We start from the raw sequence: 27,519 nt of genomic DNA, 5'->3' as shown, positions 1-27,519 counted from the left end.
ATTTAAGAGTCAATGTAAATTAACCTCAGATATGTGAGAATGATGCAGTATCAAATCTAGGTCTTCTGTGACTTGCTCTGATTTCTCAGATGCTCCCTGCTTTGCGACTGTTCCTGATTTCTACTTGTGTGGAAATGTGTTGGCATGTGTGGGAAAGGTGGTGTGCATTCTGCTGTAGAAAGGAGGTTTCAGAGGCTGTCTTTTTCCTTAAGAGAAGTTAAGTTTGTCTTACTGTGTTCAGTTGAATATCCAGGTCTCTCTAGCTCTCATGTTTCAGCTTGAACTGTCTATGTTCAGATGTTTGATCAGATGCTACATTGGTCCTGTAAGTAGTACTTGGACCTGGAGGCTGCCTCAGTGGGAAGTGTCATGATGTTTTGATGCTGCTAGTTTTTTCTATGTCTTCATTTTTTTCTGGAAATATGGAAAAATTCTAGGTAACAGAGGTGCTGAAAAACTCAGATTCGTGTTATTGAAGATAAAGTATCTACAGCTGTCATCTCAGTCTATCCCCTGCTTGAAGCCAACAGGATCTAACTGGTTGGGTAACTTAAGGGCAGGTGAAGAGAGAAGCTCAGCTGCGAGGGAAGATGACTTGATGTTTCAATAGGTGGCAGTCCTTCTCTGAATCAGTCCAGGGTCAGTGGTGAGCCTGGTGTCAAAGGGAGGTGAGGAGGGAGGGGAAAAAGAGGAAGCAGAGGCTTTCTGTCAGTGCCATTTTGGAGGCCAAGTGCACACACACACAACCCTAAGCCCTGGTGGCTTGGAAAGTAAGAGGGTTACTCCTTCTGATGCAGGGAAGTCTGCCGGTGTGGTGCCCTGAGGAGACTCTGCTATCCTGGCAGCCTTTGCTGGCATGAGGGGGGAGAGCCTGTCTGGGCAGCACAGCAGCTGCCCTGTTCATTTGACTATATGGGTTAGTGTGGAAAGTTAGTGCTCCTGGGAGAAGCGGGCAGCATGGCATTTTGGGGCAAGCAAGGAAAGGGCAAGGTGATCTCAGAGTACCCTGTGCTTACCGAAGGGCTGGGACTAGAAGCTCATATTTAGCAGATGATAATCTTATTAAACCACCTTCAGCTGAAGTAAAAAAAACTTCCAGTGTTTTGATTTGTGTATTTTGTGCAGCATGGAGTGCTGCTCTATTTTGTCATCCAGTTGGCTGTACTTCTTTAAGTATTTAGAAGCTGGTAAGTAGTAGTTGCTTTTGAGTCCAATTTAGACATGAAACATTAAAATTTGAGCCAAGCCCCTGTTCCAGTGCAAATGCTTAGTGCTACTTGCTTCACCAGCTGCAAGACAAAGCACAGTAGTGAAACTGTCTTTTCAATGGCAAAATAATGAAGGAAAAAAGGGAGGGTGAAAACTGCCCAAGTGCAATGTGTCCTGACCAGCTTGTGTATTTTCTTCCCGTGAAGAACACTTTCACAGGTCCTTTCCTGGTAGTGGCTGAATGATTTAATTTTTTTCCCCCCCCAAAAATGTTTTTAATGTATGTATTTTTAAAATTGTTTTTCCATTGCCTCATTTTTTACCTGTTACCCCTGACGTGTTTTCTTTAAAGAGGGAGGCAGTTCAGTGATTGAGAAGACTAGCGGTGATTAGTGAGAACGTGGTGATAACACACTTAATGTTTTTCCAGACTGATACTTGCTAAACATCTTTTGAAATTCTTGCCTGATCAAATCTTTCCCCTGTGGTTTTACTCTTGCTTCACAAGAGCTCCTAGTCTGATTTTTTTTCATGATAATTTTAGGGGATTACTAGATGCAAGCACCAGCAAAAGTGGTGGCTCTTACCTAAGGCTGATACTGCTGAAAACCAAACCATTGCCCTAGCTTTAAATGATCTATCCAATTTTTCCTCATCTCCTGTTGCTCTGAAATGGGGCCTTAACTGGTTTGATTCCTTCATTCCAACTACTCCTTGGATGAATTGAAGGGATGTGTGTGACAGTCATGTTTTTCTTTTAATGGCATTTGCAGTGTTGGAACAAATTAAATCTTCAGTTTTAAGGAAAGTTAGTGTGTGCTGAAATTTTTCTAAATGGGACTCTATGCTGAAAGCACAAACACTTCTTATCTTTGTTTCTGGAATAGAGTTCTCTTCTGGAAAAAAACATCTCTTGGGTGTCCCAGGGCAGGATTTGAGTGCTGGTCAACATGCTTTCTCTTGGCTCACCCTCCTGGGAGCAACCAAGCAGAACTTGTAAGGATTTGTGCATAGATGTGTACTGAACAGCTGCTTCTGAAGCCAGGAAAATGAAGTGGCATAAAAATATTTGGTAGAATTATTGGTGGCTCATTGTAATATGAATGAGTGGTGAATTTACTTGCAACAGGTAATGTAACTGGTTGCTGTTGCTGAAAGAGGAGGTCTGCTCCCACCTTTGGGACCTTTGCTTACTTTTCAGCTGGATCAGTCTATTCTTAAATGTTTTGAGTTCGTTTAATCAGTACAAATCAAAGAGATACTGTGACACTTCACTGAGAGTCACAAGACACTAGAACGCACTGCCCAGAGAGGTTGTGGAGTCTCCGTCTCTGGAGACATTCAAAACCTGCCTGGATGCAGTTCTCTGTTAACATGATCTGGTTGAATTAGATGATCTGTAGGGGTCCCTTCCAGCCTCTAATGTTCTGTTATCTTCCCCTGCTCCCCCATTCATTCATTTAATTTCATTTATGAATAAAAATGAAGTTGAAAAGAGTTCCTTATTCTAAAATCTGTCAGCAGAAAGTGCCTAGAGGCACTTAGTTCTAAATCATCAGGCACAAATACTAATTGCTATTTGTTAATTAAATGGCTTTTCCATACAAAATGTGCTGAAACATTTTTTTGCATAGTCTGTATATTTATTATCTACATAGTGCCTGCAAAATGTGCACTTCAACTGCTTTGCATGTTCTTTCTAAAAGCAGCTTTAGTGCAGAAATCATGACACAGTTCATAATTTTCTGTCACTTGATCTAATTCTTTGTTCTCATGTAAGTGTGTGGAGATAGGATAATCTCCCACTTTCTTTGTGAAAATTGATACTCCCATCTTTAGTGAAGTGCTTGAAGTACAGCTACGTAACAGGATGTTAATCTATAGTAATCTAATAATTGTTCATATAGGTCATGTAAGTACATGCACCCTGTGAGGTTGTGATCAAACTCTAAGTGAATTATAAGTAAATACATATTCACACTGCTTGCCTTAGGCTAGTTCTTCATCCTGGTGTCACATTAACATTTTGCAAAAGGTAACTTTCATGTGTAAGTACAACTGAAGGTACTTTCTGTACTTGGCACTTAACCTGAAAGAGCAATTCTTCATTGTTAAGATACAAAGTTCTTGTCATTAGCTGACTTTGATATTGTAAACTCCTGATAGTTAAACTGACCACATCTAGATGTTATTTATGGCCTAAATTAATTAGTTGGCTTGGAGGGCTCTGGAGTTTAAAAATGCCTGTCAACTTGTTGATTTTTCTTTCCTGCCTATACTTGCTTATTGCATATTTTTTTATTATTACTTGATAGGAATATCTCATTTTCAAATGTCAATATATAATTTAGAATTTGTTGAATAATCGTGACTTGAAAGATACTATCAGCAATGCAGATGAAAATGTAGATGTGCTTTGAAATAGATCCCAGATTTTTTGAAATAGGAATTAAAAAAAAAAGTAATTTAAAATGCTGCAGTTTGATTTTTTTTTTTTTTTATCCTACTTGAAATACTCAGTGTCTGATTTAGGTTAATTTTTAAGCGGCGTGCTTACACTTTGTCTGTAGTGTAAAAGCATTTCTGGATCGTAACAACTGTAGAATCATAGAATCCACCAGGTTGGAAGAGGCCTCCAAGATCATCCAGTCCAACCTAGCACCCAGACCTAGCCAGTCAACTAGACCATGGCACTAAGTGCCTCATCCAGTCTTTTCTTGAACACCTCCAGGGACAGTGACTCCACCACCTCCCTGGGCAGCCCATTCCAATGCCAATCACTCTCTCTGGCAAGAACTTCCTCCTAACATTCAGCCTATATTTTCTCTGGCACAACTTGAGACTGTGTCCCCTTGTTCTATTGGTGGTTGCCTGGGAGAAGAGACCAACCCCCACCTGGCTACAATGTCCCTTCAGGTAGTTGTAGACAGCAATGAGGTCCCCCCTGAGCCTCCTCTTCTCTAGGCTAAACAGCCCCAGCTCCCTCAGCCTCTCCTCATAGGGTTTGTGTTCCAGGCCCCTCATCAGCTTTGTCACCCTTCTCTGGACATGTTCCAGCACCTCAACATCTCTCTTGAATTGAGGAGCCCAGAACTGAACTCAGTACTCAAGGTGTGGCCTGACCAGTGTTGAGTACAGGGGAAGAATAACCTCCCTCATCCTACTGGCCACACTGTTCCTGATGCAGGCCAGGATGCCATTGGCTCTCTTGGCCACTTGGGCACACTGCTGGCTCATCCTCAGCCTACTATCTACCAGTACCCCCAGGTCCCTTTCTTCCTGGCTGCTGTCCAGCCACTCTGTCCCCAGCCTGTAGTGCTGCTTGGGGTTGTTGTGGCCAAAGCGCAGAACCCTGCACTTGGCCTTGTTAAATCTCATCCCATTGGCCTCTGCCCACCCATCCAGCCTGGCAAGGTCCCTCTGCAGGGCTCTCCTACCTTCCAACAGATCAACACCTGGTCCTAGCATGGTGTCATCTGCAAACTTACTGATGCTGGACTCAATGCCCTCGTCCAGATCATCAGTAAAGATATTGAACAGGACTGGGCCCAGCACTGATCCTTGGGGAACACCACTAGTGACAGCTGCCAACTGGATTGTGGCACTCGCCTTTCCTCAAATCTGCCTTTGTAGATGCTACTAAGGCTTCAACAAAACAAAACAAAACAATGCTAAGACGAAAAACCTTTAGGCCCCCTCTGCATGTGTATTGTGAGAATAGGTAATTGTGCTGTTTTTTGGTATGAGCATTGCCTGATGTCAGCTGAGAGGCTGCTCCGTGCTCTTCCTTTGTTGCATGGCTGGTCTCGCACTCTTCTCGGGTAAGAGTTAAGTCTTAGTTTGGAAGTAGAGTTAGTAGCTTCTGCATGGATGTTGTGTGGTGCTTTCCACAATAGTGTCAGATATTTGCAAACTTCTTTTGGTTTTGTTTTTAAGGCTGTATATGGAGGAGTGGTGGTATCCTTATTTCACAATGTTCTGGCTGCAGACTAAAGTGTTGGTAATTTGATGCAGCTCCTGTGAACCTAAGTTGCAGCTATGAGCTGTGAGGGCAGGCCGTGGTCCCAGGGCAGTTTAAACTCTTTGGCAGCACAGTAGAGACTTGTGATATTGCTTCCACATTACTTGCCCTTCTCTCTTCTAGCACCCCTTCTTGGCAGACTCCTGGGATTAGCCGCTAACCTCTCTTACCCACCGAACTGGCTCACTGTGAAGGTCAGGAGAGAGCTGGGTCTGGCACTGCAGCTCCATTTGAATTCTTGTTGAACTCAAAACCTTGGCTTTTGAGAGTCTGAGGAGACAAGTAATAGTAGAACAAGTAAAATGCTACATCATTACCAAAAAAAGTAATCTCATGTGTTGTAGATAGAAGTAATTTATTTCTCTGCCCTAGTTATCAGGTGGCTTCACCATGAGGCATGCAGTTTGCTGGTTTCTTACCACACCTTCTGATTTGAGCAGTAAATGACACAAACATCTAAAGGAGTAGGTTTTGTGAGCTTCTGTCTCAGTGATGATATTAGTTTAGCACTGCCTACCACTGCACCAGTCTCTCTGTGTAGCTAACTCAATTTATTTTGGTGATAAATTGCAAACAAGAACCCCTTTTCTGAAATTGCTTTTATTCCAGGTAAGGGAAATGATTTGTGACTAATGTGTAGGATGTGGTGGATAGAAGGATGTCCTGTGCAGAGCAGTTTTGATGCTTGGGAAAATGTCCTTATGGGCAAGTCTCTTTTGTGTCCCTAAATCTTCCTAATTGATTCCTTGACTTAGCCTTGCCCTATGTGCTGAATAGGGGCATAGATGTTGAGGAAAATGATAGTAGTTGATTATTTTAGTCAATGTGCACATCATCTTTTGATGATGCTGGATTTATTAAAAGGAGAAAAAGAGAAGCTCCCAGTGTCAGCATGCTGATCTGTGGGAGCAGAATTGCCATCTCTCCTGCTCAGCTTATGCACCTGAACTGTCAGTGTCTCTCCTGGTAGTGGCAAGATCATGTTTCTTATTTTTGCCAAGCTATCAAGAGATGGGCATGTTTTCAACTGCTGCATTTTATAGATATATGTTGATAGCACAGGAATCATATGACTTGGATTCTACACAAACCTGCTGACAGATACTTGTTTCTTGTCTCCCAGTCTCCCCTTTCTATTGGCATTGTTTTCCCACCTGGGTTTTGAGTCCTTGTCTTCCTTTCTGCACATTCTGCCATGTGGTGTGTATCACTGTTTCTTCTCTCCTGTCATTACAGAACTAGCAACAGGTACCTTGATTTCTGAGATCTCCCAAAATGAGTCAGTACCATCTCTGGTCAAAGAGAAAGATGTTTTTCTGTATGTTCCTGATAGTTACTGTAGTTAGCTCTGGTGCTGGTCAGACAACTGCCTCAGCAAATCAAACAAGACATTGTCTTAGTCTTTAGCCAACTCAGTTTGTTACAGTGAAGGAGGTGATGGGCTGACGAGGATGGGAGGGTGCTAAGTTTGTAGCTAAGGAGGAGCAGGCTACAGCTGTCTGTAAGGATACCCTTCACTTATCTTATTTTCAGCATTGTCTCCTGAACTACAATTACAATTAGTTATGGACTCTTCCTTTTTTATAGTCAACAACGGAAGCCTCTCCAGAGAATGAACCCTGATGGATAGGATTCATCTGTCCCTCTGGGGATACAAAAGGAGACAGTATGAACCCAGATGCCTGAAAAAGTTTCCTAAAATGAAGTGAAACTTAGACCTGATTTCATTCCTCCACCACCAGCTCCTTAGTTCTGTATCTGGCTTTTCTTTCACAGCCTTTAAATTGGGCAATTGCTTTCTCTTGGAGGCCCTGTCTTTTGATGTCATCATGCAGACTGACAAGATCTCTAGGAAGCATTCTGCTCCATGCTTTGCAAGTGGTCTTCTCTGAATCTGTGATATGCTCTAGCTGTTCTAAGCATGTATACAGATTAGTTTAAATGAACAAAACAAAGCCTGAAGGGTCTCGAGATGGTCAAAATTGGGTGTGTGTTTTCTTTTTTCTAGGGGACAATGTCTGGTACATTTTGGAAGTGAGTGTTTTAAAGGCTCTCTGTCCTTCTCCAAAGCCAGGGGAGACAGTTCAAGATTTGGGTTTCCTGAAGTTGAATTATGTGTTTACTTTCTGTGCAATTTCTGGTAATGATAGAATACTCCAAATGTTTAGAGGAAAGCTTAAGAGAATGTTTAGAGGAAAGCTTAAGAGAAGATGCAAGCTCTGATAATGGAAAGTGTTAGCACTGATAGGGCTGCTAGGTCCTAGTCCTTCAGACTACTCATCTGTAGTAAAGCTTGTCAGTTATCCACTATGTGCCTCTTGAGACTTGAACTGTTGGCGTGATGTTGTAGTGTGGGGCTTAGCCCTTCAGAGAGGTTCTTGGTGGTTTTGTTTTGCTACTAAAAGTCATGGATTGAATTCCAGCTAATTGTTGCCTGTAATTGCTCTGAAGTTTGAATCCATTCTCGAAAGTCATTAAGGCAGATCTCATCAAGGAGCATCTTCACTACTTACTGAATGATAACAGGTTCACTACATAAACTGCCCCAGGAAAATAATTCTGTTTTCTTGGCAAGGTCTATCCTCAGGTAACTGTGATGACACTTGAAGTGAGTTACGAGGTTTGTTTGAAATAACCTTGATTTTAATATTAAGACAGCTTTTTTTATCTTCATATGTTTCTTTTCCTTCTATACAGTATGGAAGCTTTGTAGTCCTAAAGAGGAAACCTCAGGTGCCCTTCCTGTGAGTTAATGAAGGATGTAAAATTCCTCTCACAACATGAAACTGTCTTTTGTTTTCCTGCCTTTCTAAAAAAAAACTAAGTCACTCCAAGGCAATTTATGCAAGCAGGTGCACCCTGACTTTGGAGGCAGTGAGCTGTAGCTTGTATGACAGTTGAAGAACTTCTTGTTTGAGCAGCTTGTGGAGAGCACAGCTGCACACTGGCTTTCTTGGCTTGGTAGACATTTGGACAAAGTACTTTGGCCAGTAATTGGGATGGCAGGGTGTCACTGGAAAGGAGGCAGTCTGGTGCTGGAAGCGAAAACAGCTTCATGCAGCACTGTGTAGGTGAAATCATATGGAAAGCACTACGATTATGGAGTTCAGATCGAGTTGCCATGAAGCAGAACTTGCATTGCTTTATGATCTGCACGTTACATTGCAGCTTTGTTTGAAGCATGTTGTAGTGACTCCATTTTAAAACATGGTGTAAAGTTAGATTTTGGTGTGAGTGTATGTCTGGAAGTAACAGCTTTTATGGGTGGTAAAAGATATTGTGGAAGCTACTACTGCATGCGTTAAGAGCACTCTTCAACTTCATGGCTGGGTTTATTGTCTAATTATGTTGCAGGGCAGTAAATATGAGTAGTATACATTTGTTGCTTTATCAGGTGTCATAGTGGGCAACATGTCAATCTTTGTATGAGATGAGGCAGGCTGATCTAGAAACCTTGCAGATACTTGTGTAAAAGAAATTTAGCTTGACAAACTGTACAAAACAAGCTTTTTTTTTAGTCTGTTTTTGAAAACAAATGAGACATGCATTTCAATAGTTAAGGGTCAGATTTTCTCTAAAAGTTCTGCTTTCAGAACTACTCTAGTTGTAAGATTAAAAAGTGTGTTCACTTGAAATTGTAGGACATTTGATGTTTTGGAAAGCTTCAGTATTGTCCTACGTGTTTTGCTGGCTTTGCATTGTATTTCTTGTAGTGTATCCGAAAGGGTTTCTCATCTACTCAAGAACTGAAATATTTTTTTAATACACGTCACCTTAATGGTTTTGTCTGTACAGGTAACACTCTTGTGGCATCATCTTTTTGAGAGATTGTTTCTGGAGGCTTGAGAGTAATTCTGATTTGTGGAAACTATATTCTTGGTTTCTAAAGGCTTCTGAAGCGTCTTGTTGGGAAGATGTACTTAAATTTGTTGTTCTAGAAGCAGATTGAAAAACTTACTCCTTTGTATTTTAATTTCTTCTGGCTTGCAGTATCTGCTGCTTTTTCACATGAGAAGAAACAGAAAGCAGTCAGAGTTTGCAAATATTTATTAATTGGGAAAGATGAGGATGCACCTTTCAGGACCTACCAGAAGAGATCTGGATTAGCCAGAGATGCATAAGATACAGTACAGAAAATAACTGTTAGCACTGCTCCAGATAGAGAACAAACTGGTGTGCACATGGAAGCTCTTGTGGTTCTGAACAAATATAAATAGTTTTTTAGCTATTGTATTTTCCAAAAGCAAAATTTTGCTGTAATTTTTTTCTCTGACACATTGCTCTGTGTTGCAGTCCTAACCTGTCCTAAAAACTGAAGCAGTTGATTTCTGCTCTAATAGCAATCCTTACAGTGCAGAAACTGCTCTCAGTGGCACCTTGGGAGCTTCAGAGCACTTTCAGTGTTTTCTGTTCTCAGGTAAGGGAGAAGCCTTTGCTTTTATTTGATCCATTTAAAACACTATCTTCACCGGGTTTTTGGATGCATGATAGTGTGTGGTAGCTGGTAACATCTTATCTTTATGTCATAGGTTATGTGATTAGACAACCAGGAAAGCTCTCATATGTTGCAGTAAGTTAGGTATAAGTAACCATTATGTGTCTTTGCCTTAAGAAGCAAGGAAAATGAAAGGGCATCACCTCAGGCATTGTTGCTTGGTGTGATACCTGTTTTTGCTGTATGCAGAGCACTGTAATAGATTTTTGTGTGTGTGTGGTGAACTCCCCTGAGGCTGGATCTTTATGATCACTGCCCTAGTTACTGCTTTTAATACTCAACCTTACACTTTGCTATTATTCAGTTGGGAACTTTATGCTGTGTTGCTGTTTTTCCTGTGTTCATAGAACAGTGTGTTTTGCGGACTTTATCCCTTGCCAGAAGTTACATTTCCAGTGCAGTGTGACTCTGGTAATAACAGGATATCTACTCTGATCTAATAGCTGAAAGGTTGAGGCTGTAAGAGGGCTGTCTTTCACTTCAGTGATTTCAGCAGGAGGGTTTTTTGTTTGGGTTTTGTGGACGTGTGGTTTTTTTGAAGGAGGGGTAATGGAAATCAGTCTGCAAAGATGCTCTGATTTTTGGCTTGTTCTGAGACTTGCCTTTACTGTGATGTTGATGATGAATTGTGTTTGAGAATGCTGTAGCTCTATGCGATTTGTTTGGTATAATTTCTTAAGGTGGTATATAAATGACAATTTAAGTGCTTTGCTCTGAGTGTTTCAGTTAGACTTAAAGCCTTAGCATACTTTGCATCTGAGAAAATTGTGCACCTTCTGGAGAAGTCCCATTAGTATAAGGTCTCTCATTCCATAGTATCATCTGTGGAGACAGGTCAGTATAGTAATCCGTAACTTGTTCTTGTTGAGTGGGGCTGACTTTCGTGGCACTTAAATAGCAAAGATATTGTGTGTGTGTGGGAAATCACATGGAATTTTTGTAACGTGCTGTAACTTTAATGTTGGTATAATGAAACATGGAACTCTTCTTGCTGGTCTCTTTGCTGTCCTTTAAATCAAGACATAACTGTTAGTTTTGAAGTGATGCAAAGTTTCATACTGATGTATAAGTGACTCCATTTAGTCGTGGTAGCATTACTACAGTGTTTACATCTCTTAATGGTGAATATGGTTTGTTGTACATCATCTACTGTGGGCTGCCCTTGTGAGGGGAAGTACTGATGGTTCAGTCTTAGCAGGGTCCTGCCACTTCCCTGATGCTGGATCTACAGACTGCAGTCGCAGAACAAGTTTGTTCTAGTGAGCTGACACAAAAAAAAGCTAAGGCTAAATAGCTTTCTGTGTCTGAACTGTCTCACCTTGATTATCCTGTGGCCAGGTCCTGCACTGTGGATGTGTGTAGTACATCTGTGGGAGGTGTTGAGTCAGCATTGCTTTTGGGTGACAGGGTTCAGTTGCACTGACATGGGTTTTCTCAAATTTCTGGCAGGTAATTTACGTTGTAATAATTTTGCATCTTTCAGAATGACTACTCAAACTTGATTTAAAAATTTAAATCCTGTATTAGTTATAAAACTAAGCCTGCATGATTTTCAGAGTTTTGGGAGTGAAAGGTAATTATTGTTGTACAAACAACGTTTTATGAGGGGATTTTCTGTAGTGACCAAGTGAATTTAATGACCTGAGGAGGACTATGCCAGTTCAAGTCAAAGGTCCATTTACCTTGTTATCCTGTGAGGTAACTGTCTGTAACAGATACTTGGGAGAAAAGGTATAAAAAGGCAGTTTAAACGTAGCATGAAAACCTTTTCTTAAATATTCCTATCTTCTGACTCCATAGCTGAGGAGCATCTAGAGGAGTCAGGGATGATGTCTGCATCACTAAGTATTTAACAGCTCGAAGAACTTCCTTCTGTGACCCACACAACTCTTCCCAAAGCTATCTGATCTTTTTTTTTTTTCTGCCATGATGGCATGGTATCGCAATAAGTTGCAGGGTTAATGCATGTGTTGTATATAAACTTCCTATTGCTTGTTGAGCTGCCTCGGCTTGTGATAGGAGTGACTTTGTTCTTCTCCATGCTATGTACATGACTCCATACAGTATGCATATGCTTTGCTGCATCCTGTTACTCTGAGATGAATACTTCTAATTTACTCGCTCTTCCTTGTATGAAATCCATTGCATTAGCTTAGTTAAACTGCATGTATCCTTTCTTGGTTTATGGTATCAGGGTGGAGAAGAGCTGCATTTTAACTTGCAGCAGTACTATGGAGATAATAAAAGCTGATTGTTTGTTTTTGCATCTCTTTCCTACATTTTCCAGTGTCTTTTCTCTTCGACTTCATGACTTGACTGATTCTTGAAGCTGCTAATTCATCTTGTCACTTGTCAGTGGGAATACCTAATTCATAGCTCTGTTTCCTGCAAGTATAGTGATGAGGTTTGGAGTTTTAATTTGACTGAGGGTAGGTTTTGCATTTGATAGCATTGTTTTTCACTTGCTGCTTTAACATTTGATCACCTACAAGATCATATGGTAACTTTTTGCAAAGAACTCAAGTTTTGATTACTTTTGTCTTGTTTCTTCACGGAGTGAAAATTCACTCTTCTCTTTTGGAATCATGTGTATAGTATATTGAGTAGTGTGGCTCCCAAGTCAGATCCCTTTGATACCCCTTTCATAGTGGTAACCAATTGTTTGTGTACAGCTCTTTTGTACTTGTTTAGCACTCCTGAATCTTAATCCCTTAGCTCATATTACCTTTGTTTAAAGCAAAAGCAACCCTCGATGAGATGCCTATTCAAAGGATAGCTGGACGTGGTGTCTTAACTGAACTGTCCTGTGTTTATGGCAGATTGTTTCAAAGAGCATGGATCAGTTTTGAAAAAAACAACACTGGTTTCAGAAGGAAGTAATTATTTTCAATTTCCATGTTTATGGAAACCCCATCAGTTCTCTTATTACAGCTTTTATCAATTCACAAGGTTTAAGCTTTTGCTTTACTGGTCTGTAGTTTTCTGGATCTCTTCCCTTCTTTCCTTCCTTGATCTCTAAAGCCTTGGTGTTTTTGCTGCCTTCAATTGCTCTGCTACTGAGGCTATGCTGAGTATTGTGTTGCATGCTGTAATTGAAATTTCAATTTAGTATCGGAGTGCTTTGAACTGACAGGTATCATGTAGTCCTGGCAAATCACAAAGCTGTTGTGCCTGGCCAATCACCCTGACTGTACTGTGAGTTATAGCATCTAGATGAATTATTTTATAGCAATGCTCAGGAGAAATGTTGCATTTAAAGGAGATGCAATAGCCTGCCATTTCAAGACTGAAGTTATTACAGAAAAAGGCAAGGAGTGGAGTCTGTGTGAGTTGGAGATAAATGTATTGACTCTTGTTATCTGAAAAGATGATTATTTGAGGTCAGTCTCAGTAATGGAAATGGAGAAAGGAGGAAAGTTGTTTTCTGTTTTTTCTTGCATGTAAGCTAAGATCTACACAGAAAAAGCAATTGCTGGCAAGGTCATTGCAAATGAAAGGAGGTGATTCTTTGTGCTATAAGTGAGCTGTGCAAATTTCTGTGGACTTCTGTAGAGGGAATAGAAGTGACTGGGGTCTAACATCTTTAAAAAAAACAAACAAAAATGAGGTTTTTTAAATGTAGGTAGTCCCTGTTAGAAGAACATTTCTATTAAGTGTTTCTATCTAATATTTGCCTTTCTATTTTCTTTCATATTGTCAACTTAGTGATGCAGGCTTTGAGGATAGATAGAATGTCAGTGATTGTTTTCAAGTCCTTGTCCTGATTCTATATAAGGCATCTCTGGATGCTAGTGGTAGAAGTTTATGCCCTTCTGCTAGAGATTGTTTCTATCAAGAGGCAGCTTTAATTCATGGGTTATGAAAAGACCTCATAATGAATTCTTCTTTCTTCAGTCATCATGCTGTTATGACTTGTAAAAGCACATGGTAGCATAGCTGAGTCCTCATCGGGACGTTCTCAGCTGTGGTGTGTTTGGACAAATACCTTCCTGATCTTGCAAGGCAACTTCCACCACAGGCATGAACTCTGTGACACTGTCTGGCTGCATGGAGATGATAGGAATAGGGCATCTCCTTATAGATAACCAGTGATCAGATGGTGGCCAAAGCCTGCTCTATTCAGTGTCTGCTGTGGAAACCCAGTACCTGCTTTCTAGATCAGGATTGCAGATACATCCCTGACAGCAGTGATAAGGTAGTATGTGTTGCAAGTGAGAGGCTGGGTTTAGGACTGTTTTGTCAAAGTTGGAACATAAACTGTTTTGTTTAGGGGAGGGCATCTGCAATGACAAAGGTCATAGAATGAGGCTAGAAGAATCCAAGCCCATGGAGATGAGAATGTTTAGAAGAAAAAGAGGAACTGGGATAGACTACTAGACCATTCTGATTATATTACCACCACTAGCTGCCCTTGCTATCTTGGCTACCCTAGCCCATCATATAGCTTATCTGCTAATAATCAGAACTAGAATTCTTGCAATTGCTGGGTTTTGGGAAAAGCTATCTTTATTTCTTTCAGCTTCTATCCTCAGGCATTACTATGAATAAGCAGAACTAGTATGGATTTCATTTTTGTTGTTACTTGTAACCAACTGGAGGCCATTTTTTTGCTAATATTTTGAATGTGAAGATTTTTGTAGATACTTGCTCAAACTCTAAGTTTGAATTTCTTACAGGAATTTATTACCAAATGCATCAGCATGGTGCTGGATCATTGAGGTGAGGGCAGATTGCAGCTGAGTTTCATGGAATTTTTTTTTTATTCATGTAGGCTATGTGTATTGCTTCCTCTTCCCCCCACCCTATTGGAAAATTTCTGAACTGTGATACTTCTCAGCACCTCAAGGCAAGATGTTTCTGTCCCCCGTGTTGGCTCAGGTGCTGATCTCCTCCAGTACTGACCTGGTTTAGGTTGTGAAACTCATAGCAAACTTCCTGCCTCTTTCTGGATTCATTTTCTGCCTGTTCAACTGCAAGAACGGAGTTCCTGTGTGGGTTTAGTGACCTCATGAGTGAAAGGAGTGTGAGGTCAAATGGGAGACTTTACTCCAGAAAGCTTGGCCTGATTTGTGGGTTTGTGAATCTTGAGCATGAATGGCTCACATAGGTGAGGCAGACACCTAGGAGCAAGACACAGCACAGACTTGCCATAGGGATGACTTGACTGCTGGTCTGGCAGCTGCTGAATGTCCTCAGGTTACAGGCCATCACAACAAATTTGTTCCAGTTTCCTGTCTTCCTTTCCTGAAAATGCTGGGACCTCCAGCTGACCTGTTATCTGCTGAGGCAGCACCACCAACCCCTCAACAGAATGAATGGTCAGTTGCCAGAGCAGATATCATGGCTGCTTCCCAGATGAAGTCCTGTGCTTGCTCCTCCAAAATGGGTTTTCTCAAAATGGAGATACTGGATCACAGAATTTCAGGTGCCTGGGAGACAAGCAGAGACCCAGCCTAGGCTCCTTTTCAACAGTGTTTGTACTGGCTGAAATCAAAATGGTAAGCTATGAATCAAAATGAATTTTCTTGGGAGGAGCTGTACCTCAAGTGGTGTGCTTACAGTTTGGTGCTCACCTGTGAATTTTGAAGATAAAAGCATTGAAGTGAATTCACTCCAATCAAACATCTGACCTGACAAGTTAGTTCTGCTAACTGTTTGGGAATTACTTCTTTCCAGTTGGCGATTTTAATTCGGCAAGCCTTCATTCTTAATTTTAGCACTTCTCACAGCATGCTCAGGAAGCAGTTGACATTTCTGATAAGTTCTTAACCAGAAGTGTGTAACACCCTATTTTAAAATTTTCTTTCTTGCATTTCTGTATTATATTTTTCCCTCTCCTACTTCTTTCCACACATCGTCGTGCTTAGTCAAATTCTGACCCAAGCCAGAAGCCTCAAAACACCAATTCCCCTTTGATCTTTCTCCTTTATCTATTAATACATATTTAATACTACCAATTTTGTAAGGTTGCTTCTAATATGTTTATTTTAAAAGTGTGTCTGCACGCAACAAAACGAGCATCTTAGATGTGCTAGTAAGCAGTAGATGAAGTAGTTTGAGGTCAGTGGGGCAGTTTTTGTGACTCATGATTTCAGTTCATTCTCCATTGATGCTGAATTTGTGCATCATCTGATCACTTGGTCTTACGTGTTTGTTCCAGATGAAATGTGAGCATGTGATAGCACTTAAGTTGTGGTGGGAGCACATGGTAGTGTAGTAAACCAGCCAGCAGGCTATTTTTAGAGGGCAGATGATAACCTCATGTAGTAGAAAATCTTGCAGCGAGGTGACTCCTTCCTCTCACCCCCTGCACTTGCTCTCTAAGTGACTTCCTCTGCTTGTCTATGAACATCGTTTTAAAACAAGAAGGTCTATTTCAGCCATCTTACTGTGTGACTGTGATTCTTGGATTTGGTGTAGTGATTTAAGCTGGTATGTAGCTGCTGTTTTCCCTGGTTTCAAATTGAGAGCAAGGTTTCAGGTAACTACATATTCTGGTCCCAGAGGATGGATTTCCAGTTGGTTTATCTCCTTTTTTTATGATATAATGAAGCAAAAGAACATAATTTATGTAGCCCACTTAAAGAATCATAGTATTGTCAGGACTGGATGGGACCTCAGGGATCATCTAACTCCAACCACTCTGCCATGGGCAGGGACATCTCACACTAGAACAGGTTGCTCAGAACCCAATCAAGCCTTCTTGCTCCATACAATATGGCTTTTGAAAATAAGCTGATGCTTCACAAATTAGTTAAATACCAACAGAATATGTATCTAGACAAAGGGCATCTGAAATCACTTATGGTAGGCCATCTTTCCTGTCTTTTTGGGTAAGAGCATGGAGATGTACTCAGTTTAGCTGATTTTTTTTTTTCCTGTATAAATACAGCACAAAAGTGGGGCCAGCCACTCTTACGACTTGAGGTTGCTCTACCTAAGGGGCATTATAGTTTTGTAAATGTGACCAGTAAATATTCTTCGAGGCAGAAATTGAATTTAGAAGACCAGAGTCTGCCATTTCTTTATTTTCTTCCCCTGCCTCTTTTTAAATAGTAATTGCAGATTATTTACAAACTAATTCAGGCTATCAGCATCTGCCTCATAGGCCTAAACATTGCTTCACAGGCTTCCTTCTGCTACATTCATCTTCAGTGAACTAGTTACAGAAGAAACCAATTTTCCTAAGTGTCTCTTGGAATCGGGGACACAGTCTTGGAATAGATGTTGGCCTTGTTCTTGAAGGGGGTGAAAGGCAGGATCTAGAAGCTGTTCTCCTTCTGCAGTCTGTTCCTTTTGGGGAAAATCCCTGGTTCTCTGGGTTTTCCTGTGTTTTTATTAGTTGTGGCATTGTATTCGGTCCTCATGGCAGTCTTGGCTTCTGATCTGCTCACACCCTTTAGTGCTGAGTAAGTTTGTTGTTTGTGGCATCTAGAAGAAACCGAAAGCAGGAGCCTTCTTTTGAACCAAGGGTTACAGACACATTGCAGTTTTTCTGTAATATCTAAGTAGTAGTATGTGTTTCTTTCATTACAGTCACTTTCAGGGGAAAAAAGTTTGTTGTGACCCCTTTGAGAAATTTACTGGTTTCTTGTGGAGCAGTTCTGCCAGTGCAGAGACTTCAGCTTTGTCCTCTGGAGCATTGCTAGGGAATGTATCTGGCTTAGAGCACAGAAGGTTAAGTAGAACTCATCTGTAAAGTTAGGAAATTAATGTAACTTTTAAACTGAGCATCTAGTCTTGGTCATTTGTGTAATTGTTTTTCTGTACAGCAAGTTTTTATTTAGCAGGTGGGCGTTGTACTTCAAGGTAAGTGAAGTAGTTAAGTCTATTTTTTACTTCTCATTTGGATGCCTTTAGTTTGTTCTTAGGAACTGAGCCATTGGGAGGAGGATAGGATGAAAATTTTCAGTTCTTGTTTGTAGGAAGAAAAGCTAGTTACAGTTTCAGTAACATCCTTCACCTTTCTCTTGCGGTTTTCCCCAGAATATGTAACTATTTAACCATGGTCTTGTTTATCAGATGCACTGGCAGTCTCTGCCTTGTGCACTTAACAAAAAATTAATTTTTACCATTTTTTAGTCACTGGCTGCTTACTCAATAGCAGAGCTGTCTGTATTTATTTTGAAGTGTTTACTTGATGGATTTTTCTCCATCCTGCGTCTTCTTACAGTACTGTATGAACATTTTGGCCTGCATTTCCACAGCTGTGTATTCTAATATACTTTAGGAGACTGTTTTCTGATACACAAAGACAAAAATTACATAGAGGTGAGTTTTACTGGTGTGTTTCTGGAAGTTTCCTTTCTGAGTGTAGTGGAAGGTGGTTACACAGTTGCTTTGTTTCAGCTGAAAAAGTAGGTGTAACCTGTGAGTTTGCAGGTACCAAGGCATCTCACCTTCAGTGTCCCATTTTTTTTTTCTTCATAGATTTCATTGCCATAAAATTTACTTCTGTCTGGGATTCAGGAGAGTGAGCTTTCTTAAGCTGAAGTACTCAATCATGTGTGAATATTCTATGCCACTGAATATCTCTTTCTGTAGTAGTTGAGAGTATCACAATGTGATACCACCTTTAGGAGGCAAAACCTACAAAATAATTGGAAGGGTGTTTAGGATGTTGTTGTTTTACTGTGCAGGTATGCTTATACAAATGTAGGCATTGCTAACCTTCCTATTTCTGTTTGTTTAAACTACCTGTATGTTTGCTACTGCTAGAAGTCCATGGTTAGAAATACTGAATTGTACACCTTTCTCAAGGAATTAAATTCAGCTTACCAACTAACACTGCACAGATTTGAGCACTTCCAAAGAGGGGTCATCCTCAACTGAGTTTCCAAAAGAAGGAACTTATTTGTGTGTTTCTCTTAATGCCATTTTTGCTGGGACTGGTGAAAAATAAGTTGTCTATGTTTAGTTTTGGTGATCTTTAGATGTTGACTTCAAAGTAGTGGCTTAGCTGGAATGTTATTCAGTACTTGAACTTAATGCTCTGCAGAACCGTTAGTGCTTTGGTGCAGCTGGTTTAGGTAAAAAAAAATCCTTGAAGATGGAAAGTTTTTACATCTTCAGGGATGCTAAAGTAAGGGACTGTTCTAACTGTTGTCTTTAGCTTTGTCATCAGTATGTGTTTGGATAAATGCATGGGTACACAGACATGACAAACTTCTGTATACAGCTGTCCCTGCTTTTGTAGGTAACATGTTAGGTCTTAATTCTTACCACTTTTAAATAAAGCTTTCTAGGTGACATGGTGTTTTTATTACATTTAAGATTTTAACTTATGTGGAACAGATTTATATGAACAGTAGAACTTATTCCAGTTTTTCTCTTTACAGCTTAGTTTTAGTTACTGTTGTGAACTGTTACCAGATTAACCAGAAAGCCTGCACTGCAGATCCTTTCTCCCAGTTATTTTAAAACTTTCTTTCTTGCCTTACTCTGAATTTTTGAAACAGAATGTCATTTTTTTTTAGCTCTCCCTTATGCTGCACATTACTGCATTTGGGCAGCAGTTGGCTTCATAGAGATTTCCAGAACATTTGTAATCATCTCCTCTTCTCCCCCCATTCCTTTCCTATCTCAGTTGTCATAGTTTCCTGCTTTTCCTATCTCTCCTTTTAGTACTGCAGCTTTCAGATGATAATGTACTACTGCTTTAGGAACAGCTGCTGCATAATAGCTGAATGAGACCCAGCACCACTTACAGCTGACCTGATGTGAGAATGAATGAATAAATTCCACTTTGTGTGCAGAAGGACACCCAAGCTGGAAAAAAAGGTCTCATAGGTATTAGGTGTCATCATGGTAAGTGAACCCAAGATGGCCTCTGGCTTCCCCTTGCCTACTTGTCCAGCAGTAAAAATACCCTGAGTGTGGTGGTGCAGTGAACCAAGGTGGAGATACTTCATGGTTTTCAAGGTCACCCATTCCTAACTGTGAATTACCTTTTTTCTTTCTTTCCCTTATTCCTACTCCCATGGCCAAAAACGCTGCAGCCTGTGCACTAGGAACAGGTGGATCGACATGCTGTGCCTTGCCAGGCCACTCGCTCATTTCCTCTCATTTCCTCTCTGTGAGCAGGCCAAGGTTCTTGTAATCTTTCGCACTATGAGTCTGAGGCCACCAAACCGAGCTGGAAAGTGTCCTGCCAGTTTAATACATGCGGCCTAAGGGTTACAGTTTATTTTAGGTCTGGGTAGTGAGGTTAACAGTGGCAGCCGTATCTGAGCTGCACAGATGTCTGGGCTGCCTGTAAGTCAGCCTCTCATTTGCTACAGTTAATGGCGCAGTGCTTTAAGGAAAGATGTAATCCATTTCTAGTGGACAGATGCTTAGTGTTAATATCCCCTGCTAATCCTGTACCTGTCTGTATTCAAGGCAATAATCTGGCAAGAGAATATTCATTATGAAAAAAAAATTCTGTTTTATTCTTAACCAGTATGTGAACTTTTCTTAGTGTGACTGTTAAATAACCAGAGCATCTGAGTAAGCATACAAGCTATTTAAGAACAGTAGAAGACATTTGAAGAAAAAGTGTATATCTCTCTTGAAGCTTGGTGAAACCACTCTCAATTTTTTCCCTCCCTTGTCTTCAGTTGTAGACCTTGCCTTTTCAGGAGAAATGCTTTAAATATAATAACATAAAGGGTACCTAAGACCTTTAAATGGACTAAGTGGAATAAAAGAATGCTGCTGCAAGTTTACTCTAGGTGGTAGGCTGCTCTGACCAGGCATGTTTTTGACCACATGTTTTCCTTTCACTAGTTGTTCAGTAAATGTTTTTCCAATTTCAGTAGATACTGGTCGTTGTAGGAGTATGAGGGATGAACATTCTTCTGTTAATTTTACTTCCTTTTTGCTACTGGATAGGAAACACAGATTAAATGGAAGGCTTCATCCACTGAGGATTAGTGCCTTGGATGGCTTGAAATTATGTGAATGTATTACTGTGACTATGTTGAATGTGATGGAGTTCTAGCAGATATGTATAGCAGTCACTTTTGTTTTAAAATAAAATGATGGGCTTGCTGGTTGAGCAACTAGTATGTGCTTTAAATGGATCTCTTAAGAGCATTTCATTTGATGTTTTAAGAAATATCTGGTGGAAAAATCTGCGTGGCTCTTACAAAATGAATTTCCAAAATGGCTTACTAATGGCACTAATACAACTAAAAATGAGGAATGACCATCCAATATGTACCTTACTGTAGTGAGTTTGTCACCATTTGTACTCACCCATGTTATTTACCATTTTTTTAATGACCCGAAAGAGGGCATAACATTGTTACCAACAAAGTTTGCAGCCAATTCAATTCCTTGGGGTAGAAATTGCAGGCATAATTATGGAAAGCCAGGCTCCTGTATTTGGAATTGACAGAGATTGTGGAAGGGAAAGCCATGGGTCAGGGCAGTCAGCAGACTTTGGTGGTTAGTGACTTCTGACCAAAAGGGTCATTATGCTCTTCAGTGTATATGTAGTGTTATAAACCATATAAGACTCCTTGTTTTTAGACCGCTTGTTCTGTTCTGCTTCCAGAATACAGTATCTGCCCTGGGATATTGGTATGTCAGACATAGAAATCCGGGAGAGAGAGGAGTGAGAGAGAAATACTTAATAGGAAAGTGGGCTGATAATAAGAGAGTTAAAGGGATAGATGAGCTTGCTAACCTTGAAATTAATTGGCTATTAGTAATACATTTATGAATTGTCAAGTATTTCTGATGTTAGCCTTCTAGTACAGTCCTGGTCTCTAATGCATGTGTTTCATGTTAATGCTCATATAAGGCATATCTGCATGGGGTCAGTTCTGTGTAATTTAGAAACAAATGTATGTTATTTAAGTAATCTGTTCAAAAGATATGGCTTGGCTCAGTCTTTGTTTGAGGTGATTTATTATGGCTTTATACTTGAGTCCTGGCTAATGTTTTATCTGATAGTCTTGGTGGAAGATAATGAACAAGGGGATAAATTTCATGACAAGTGGAGTTAAAAATATTGTTTGCCTGAAAAGCAAGGGTGAATTGGAAACATGGTTCCATAAAGCCTTGTTTAATGTCTACATATGCCTGTCACAATGTTTAAAGAATGAATGTCAGTATTTCCGAGGTAGTATCTTTCTAAGTGCTTGCATATTTAGCTTTTTAGAGCTGTAAGCATGTGCAAGTTTGAAATCATGTGTTTTTCACATGATTTGAAGGTTGGGTTATGCTAGTATTATAGAAGATATTTCGACACAGAGACCTTGTTGTTTGGTAGTAGTTTGCAATATAAAAATAACTTTGCTTGAATCTCGTATCTCAAAGTTCACTTTTGATTCTTACAGAGCTGGGGTGTTGTATGAGGGGGATGTTTGTCATCCAGTGTTACTGAGTCAGGAAGTTACTAAATGTTCTAACATGAAGATATGTTTTAAGGATTCATTTACCACTGCTGATTTGCCTATAGGTACCAGAAGGAAGATCATTGTCCACATGCAAGTGGGATGTCTCTTGCAAACCTGGAGCAGACTGTTTTCTCACAATCTCATGGAAGCTGCATTTAAAGCATCTTGATGACTTTACTTATGTCAGGGTTCTGAAATAATATATTGTGACATGAGCAAACCACCACAAAGACAGAAGGGTGTGAGTGGCTTTTTTTTTCTTGTGGCAGTTGGATTTTTTTTTTTTCAATTTGCATTTTGAAACAAGGTTTGTATAATTGAGTAGTTGAGTTTGCCTCAAAACCTTTTTCCTCCTCTCATTTTTTTATCTCCCTAGGTTAGTTAATTCTTAAACATTTGTTATGTTAAGAGAAAATCTCTCTGGAGGGTGTCACATCCCTCTTCTTTTATCGAATGTTGCTAACACACATACATGCTGGCCATGAGTGTGCTGAGGGTGGCTTCCTGTCAGAATTGCTTTATGTAGAATGGCAAGGAAACAAATGTTCTTGTATCCTCCCATTGTGTTGTTTCCTGTGAAGTAGCAGACTGGATGTGTGTCCTGGATACAGGCTTTTTTAAAGGCACTATACGTGTTGAGATGATCCAATCAGGTCATTCTTGGTATTCTCTATATAGTCTCAGCCTAGAAGGCAGTGAGGCATCTCTTACATCTTGTTCTCCAGTCAGCCTGACTTTGGCGAGCTCTTGGCTCTATCAGAATTCATGATGAAGGTGAGCTTAAAAGGGGTTTAGGACTTCTTTATTTATTTAAAAAAGGCATCGTTTGTAGCCTTTCTCCTAAAAAAATAATCAAAAATCTTTTTCCTCTACGTACCTTTCTGATCCACTTTTGGTATCAGCACAAATGTGTGTCTCATGTATTTCCTTTTCATGTGTTTCTTTTCTTTACATCAGGGCTATTGTTCCATGGTTCTCTTTGTACTTGCAGTTGGGTTATTTTAAAACTACCACAATGAGCTTGTAGATAGCAATGGAAATACTAAAATTCTAATACTTAGCTGTCCATAACAGATTATTTTTTTTCCCCAATTTAAACAGTTACAAAGCTCATCTGACTTAAATGCAAAAACCAGACTAGAGGTTTTATGTATTGTCCTGTCACCTTGTTAATGTCGTTATCTGTATTCATTGTAAATTGCACTGTTAAAACTTCACAGATCTTTATTCTTTTGATAAAATCAGTTGGTTTCTTAATGCATTTTTTTTTTGTGCAGAGCCTCACATTCCAGGAAAACCTATATGAAACTTGCATATAGGCAGTCTCTTGGTCCTTCTCCTTAGTCTTACAACTTCACATATATGAGTAATCTTCTACTGGGCTACAGATCATTTAAACTTGATGAAATAATTATTTGACTGACTTTGAGTGGTAGCTGCTTGGAGCGTATCAGTATTTACCTCTGACTGCTTGTTTCTGTGTCTGTTTATGACATTGCTCTTTTGAGTTCTGTGTGCTCCACCTGTATTTGAGATATGTCAGCACCTGTACAGCCAAGGTAGAACTGCAGGTCACTGGGACCAGAGATTTTCCTCACTGAGGAGAGGGGGGAAATGTGCATGTTAGCATATTCAGTGACCTCAAATACTGTGAATGGTTTGGGAGACTTTTTAAATATGTTTTTTTAACTAATTAATACTGTTGTTTCCTAAATCTGCTCTATGTTTCATCAGTATATCACATAACCAGTCACAACTGTTTTGGCAACCCCTTCTGTGCTTACTTCAGTTTTCATGAAAACATTCACTTCCCTTGGGTTTGATGTGCCTTCTCTTGTCCCTTTTTCATTTCTCCACACTGAATATGGGTCCTTCCTCTTCTGTCTCTGAAGGCTGCTTTTCTGGCGCAGAGATTTTTCTGACAATGCCTGTGGAATAGGTTTGTTATCAGGAAAGTAATTGTTTTTTTGTTGACTTTTTGGCTAAATTGTGCTATGTGGCAGGAAACTAAAGCTCTTTCTATTTTTTTTAAATTGGTTGGAAAGCTGTCTTTTATTGTCCTTTTTCTAGCCTTGCACAAGGGAATACTGTGGTGCCTTTCAACCTATGCGGAATCTGTTGTGAGAACTATTATCATGAGGCCTTGGATGAGTGTTTCCTTTACCTCAAGCAAATATTATGGGTCTCCCCCTTTTTTTTTTTTGAATCTCCTTTTTCCTTCCTGAAAATCCAGATGTTTAACATTAGCTTAAAAGTGTCTGCAGTGTTTTTGTTTGCTACAAGATAATTTGAGGTTTGGATCTCCTTCCCAGAGTTAAAAAATAGAAATAACATAACCCTCAGCTTTATCCTTCCCTTTTTCAAATCTCACTTGCCAGCTAACCTATCCCACAACTTCATTCTTGATAAAATCCATCAATTTTCAGGAAAACTATTCTCCTCTGATTTGTAGAATAAAGGGGTACTGTGTGGATTTTAAAAGCACTTGATGAATAATTAGGTACAGTGCTTGTGAGCTGCCGAAGAACAGTATGCCAAGAGTAGTGATACCCAGTAAATCTTTTGGCTAATATGTTTGAATAAAGCTCCTCTCTTCTGATAATTACATTTTATTCATCATCATTGAAATGTTAATGAAATTTTATTTGCTTGTGTTATTCAGTTTTTCTCAAATGCAGCTGTTTATGTATTCTGTCTGTTAAAAAATGATTTGGTGGCAGTATGTTGTGATTTGGGTTTTTGTTGTTGTTTGATATGGGGCTTCTTTTGTGCATGTAACTTTTTTCCTTTCTTTTTAAAGGAATGAACATCTCACTGCTTTTCTGGTTCATAACAGCCATTAGAAGACTGATACCTTGCTCTGGCAATAGCTTCTATAGTCATTGTTTGCATGGTAGCATAGAAATACTGAGTTTTACAGGCTTATTTCTATGACTTACTGCATGTTATTTTTGTTTCCAGACGTTTGATGCAAATGACCTGTATCAGGGACAGAATTTCAGCAAAGTTCTCAGCTCTCTTGTGGCTTTAAATAAGGTGACTGCAGGTAAGTAGTATCTTCTGCTTTAGTGTTTGTTTACAGTTGCCTTCAACTTAAATCAATATATATTTATGCCTGTTGCTGTATACATTATACAATAAACATGAACAGAGTTGTAGAAAATTTTTTGTTGCGGTTCATCTTGCTAAGACTTTGATAGTAGTCTCTCTGGTTTCTCTATCCTCTTCTGTAGAAGAAAGCTTTGCAGCAGAGCTAGGCTGAATCTTTTATCAGCCTGCATCAGGAACAGTGTGGCAAGTAGGATGAGGGAGGTTATTCTTCCCCTGTACTCAACACTGGTCAGGACACACCTTGAGTACTGTGTCCAGTTCTGGGCTCCTAAATTCAAGAGACATGTTGAGGTGCTGGAACGTGCCCAGAGAAGGGTGACAAAGCTGGTGAGGAGCCTGGAACATAAAGCCTATGAGGAGAGGCTGAGGGAGCTGGGGTTGTTTAGCCTTGAGAAGAGGAGGCTCAGGGCTAACCTCATTGCTGTCTACAACTACCTGAAGGGACATTGTAGCCAGATGGGGGTTGGTCTCTTCTCCCAGGCAACCAGCAAGAAAACAAGGGGACACAGTCTCAAGTTGTGCTGGGGGAAGTCTAGGCTGGATGTTAGGAGGAAGTTGTTGGCAGAGAGAGTGATTGGCATTGGAAGGAGCTGCCCAGGGAGGTGGTGGAGTCACCATCCCTGCAGGTGTTCAAGAAAAGACTGATGAGGCATTTATTGCCATGGTCTAGTTGGCTGACTAGGTCTGGGTGCTAGGTTGGAGTGGATGATCTTGGAGGTCTCTTCCAACCTGGTTGATTCTGTGATTCCAGTAATGCTCATCAGATTTAGTCTGGTGAGAGAGATTATTTAAAAATTGAACCATTCTTATCAGTTTGTGAGGAGAAAAAGGAAGCTGATAGAAAAATCATAGGTGGAGCAGTGTTATTTCACTTAATAGTAGCATAGAGAGTATTTCGTTACTTCGTTCCCCTGGTCACTGACAACAGAGGATTTTTTTGGTGATTTTTTTTCATTGGAAAGCACCCCTTAGGAGTGAGTTTTGCAACCAAATTATTAGTCCTAATGAATGGATATGGAGTAATACTGTGGATTTCTTTGAAGCTACTGAAGACCAGTTAAAGATGCTGCCTTTCGTCTTGTCTGGAAGTGCAAATATGGACCACTTCAGTACATCTTTGAAGCTGCTATATGCTGGCCCAAGCTGTCTTTAAAAAGGAGTGAAAGTGTGGCTGTTTGGTCAATAGATTAATACTCATATTAAAAATCCACAATTGCAACTAGCTTAGAAACAATCCAGGCTCATCTCTTTTGTTGGAGGAATGAATAGTGATGGAATGGAAACTAAAAAATCAAACCCTTGTGGTATTGCTTCATTCTTAGGAGCAGGCAGAACTGCATAAATTTTCCTGACAAACTGTTTTTCCAAACAGTTTTGCTTAATTGGGTGACTGTAGAAGGTATTTTAGACTTCATGTACATACTCTGACATTGGAAGATGGCTTTTAGAACCCCAGGTGGGTCTTCAGAGGTTTCAGGCATGCACAGGTCAGGAATGTGAGTAATGAAAACTGATGAAAGACTGCCACCAAACTCTTCAGGGGATGTGGAGTCAAGCTACTGGTTGCTGTTTGTAGGCAGATAAGGTAAGAGAAGTTGAGATAATTGTAGAACAGAGGAAAGGGTGTTACAAACACTGGAAATCTTTGGATGGATGGAAGAGTTAAGCTTCTGAGAAAATGGGTAATATTTGTCAAACACGCATTCAGGAGTTTGTGATGGCAGAGCTGACCTTTTTCTTATGACAACAATCCTATTGAAAAATCCATTGAGTGTGTGTTTGGGGTTGTAATGGAAACTTTAAAATCAGTTTGGACTTCTGATAGATTTAAATGGCTTGCAGCCTCATATATCCATTGAAGTATTCAGGTTATTATTGTTAAAAATAACTTGCAACTTGCATCTGCTTTGTTTTGTAGTAGCTTTATTTCTTTTCAGCTCAAACATGCAGTTTCTGATTTAGCCTCAAAAGGTGCATTTGTCCTGGTGTATTAACTCTACTCTTGTGAAATACAGAAGTTCAGGAATCAGCCCGCACTTAAAATTGGCTGATAGTGTAAATGGTGTTCACCAGAGGCTGAAGCAAACACTGCCATGAGTCAACCTGATTCTCTTTTCCTAGATAAGTTGTGTCAAGTCATAATGATGGATTTGGTTATGTTAGTTCTTCTACTTAACTGCCATTAGGAAAAACAGCAATCTGGCCATGACAGTGTTTCAAATTACATTTAATCCCTAAACTCTTGCTTACCAGTGGTGATGGGAGCTTTAACTTTATGGCTAATTCTAATGGTAGCC

The 27,519-nt window shown here is 40.0% G+C and overlaps 1 protein-coding gene across 4 annotated transcripts in view; it reads left to right on the top strand.

The window, feature by feature from the left end:
* Positions 1 to 27,519, top strand: part of ARHGEF7 (Rho guanine nucleotide exchange factor 7) — a 126,312-nt gene that overhangs the window by 26,877 nt on the left and 71,916 nt on the right. For all 4 annotated transcript variants that reach the window (XM_064143738.1, XM_064143736.1, XM_064143739.1 and 1 more), the window contains one exon: positions 25,073 to 25,157. In XM_064143738.1, coding sequence (XP_063999808.1) covers positions 25,073 to 25,157 — 85 coding nt within the window. The remainder of the gene's footprint in view (positions 1 to 25,072; positions 25,158 to 27,519) is intronic.

This window comes from Pogoniulus pusillus, chromosome 5, assembly GCF_015220805.1.
Source record: "Pogoniulus pusillus isolate bPogPus1 chromosome 5, bPogPus1.pri, whole genome shotgun sequence".
In the NCBI taxonomy this organism is placed as follows: Eukaryota; Metazoa; Chordata; class Aves; order Piciformes; family Lybiidae; genus Pogoniulus; species Pogoniulus pusillus.
Note: the sequence above shows the minus strand (reverse complement) of the source record. Positions and strands in the feature narration are given on the sequence as shown.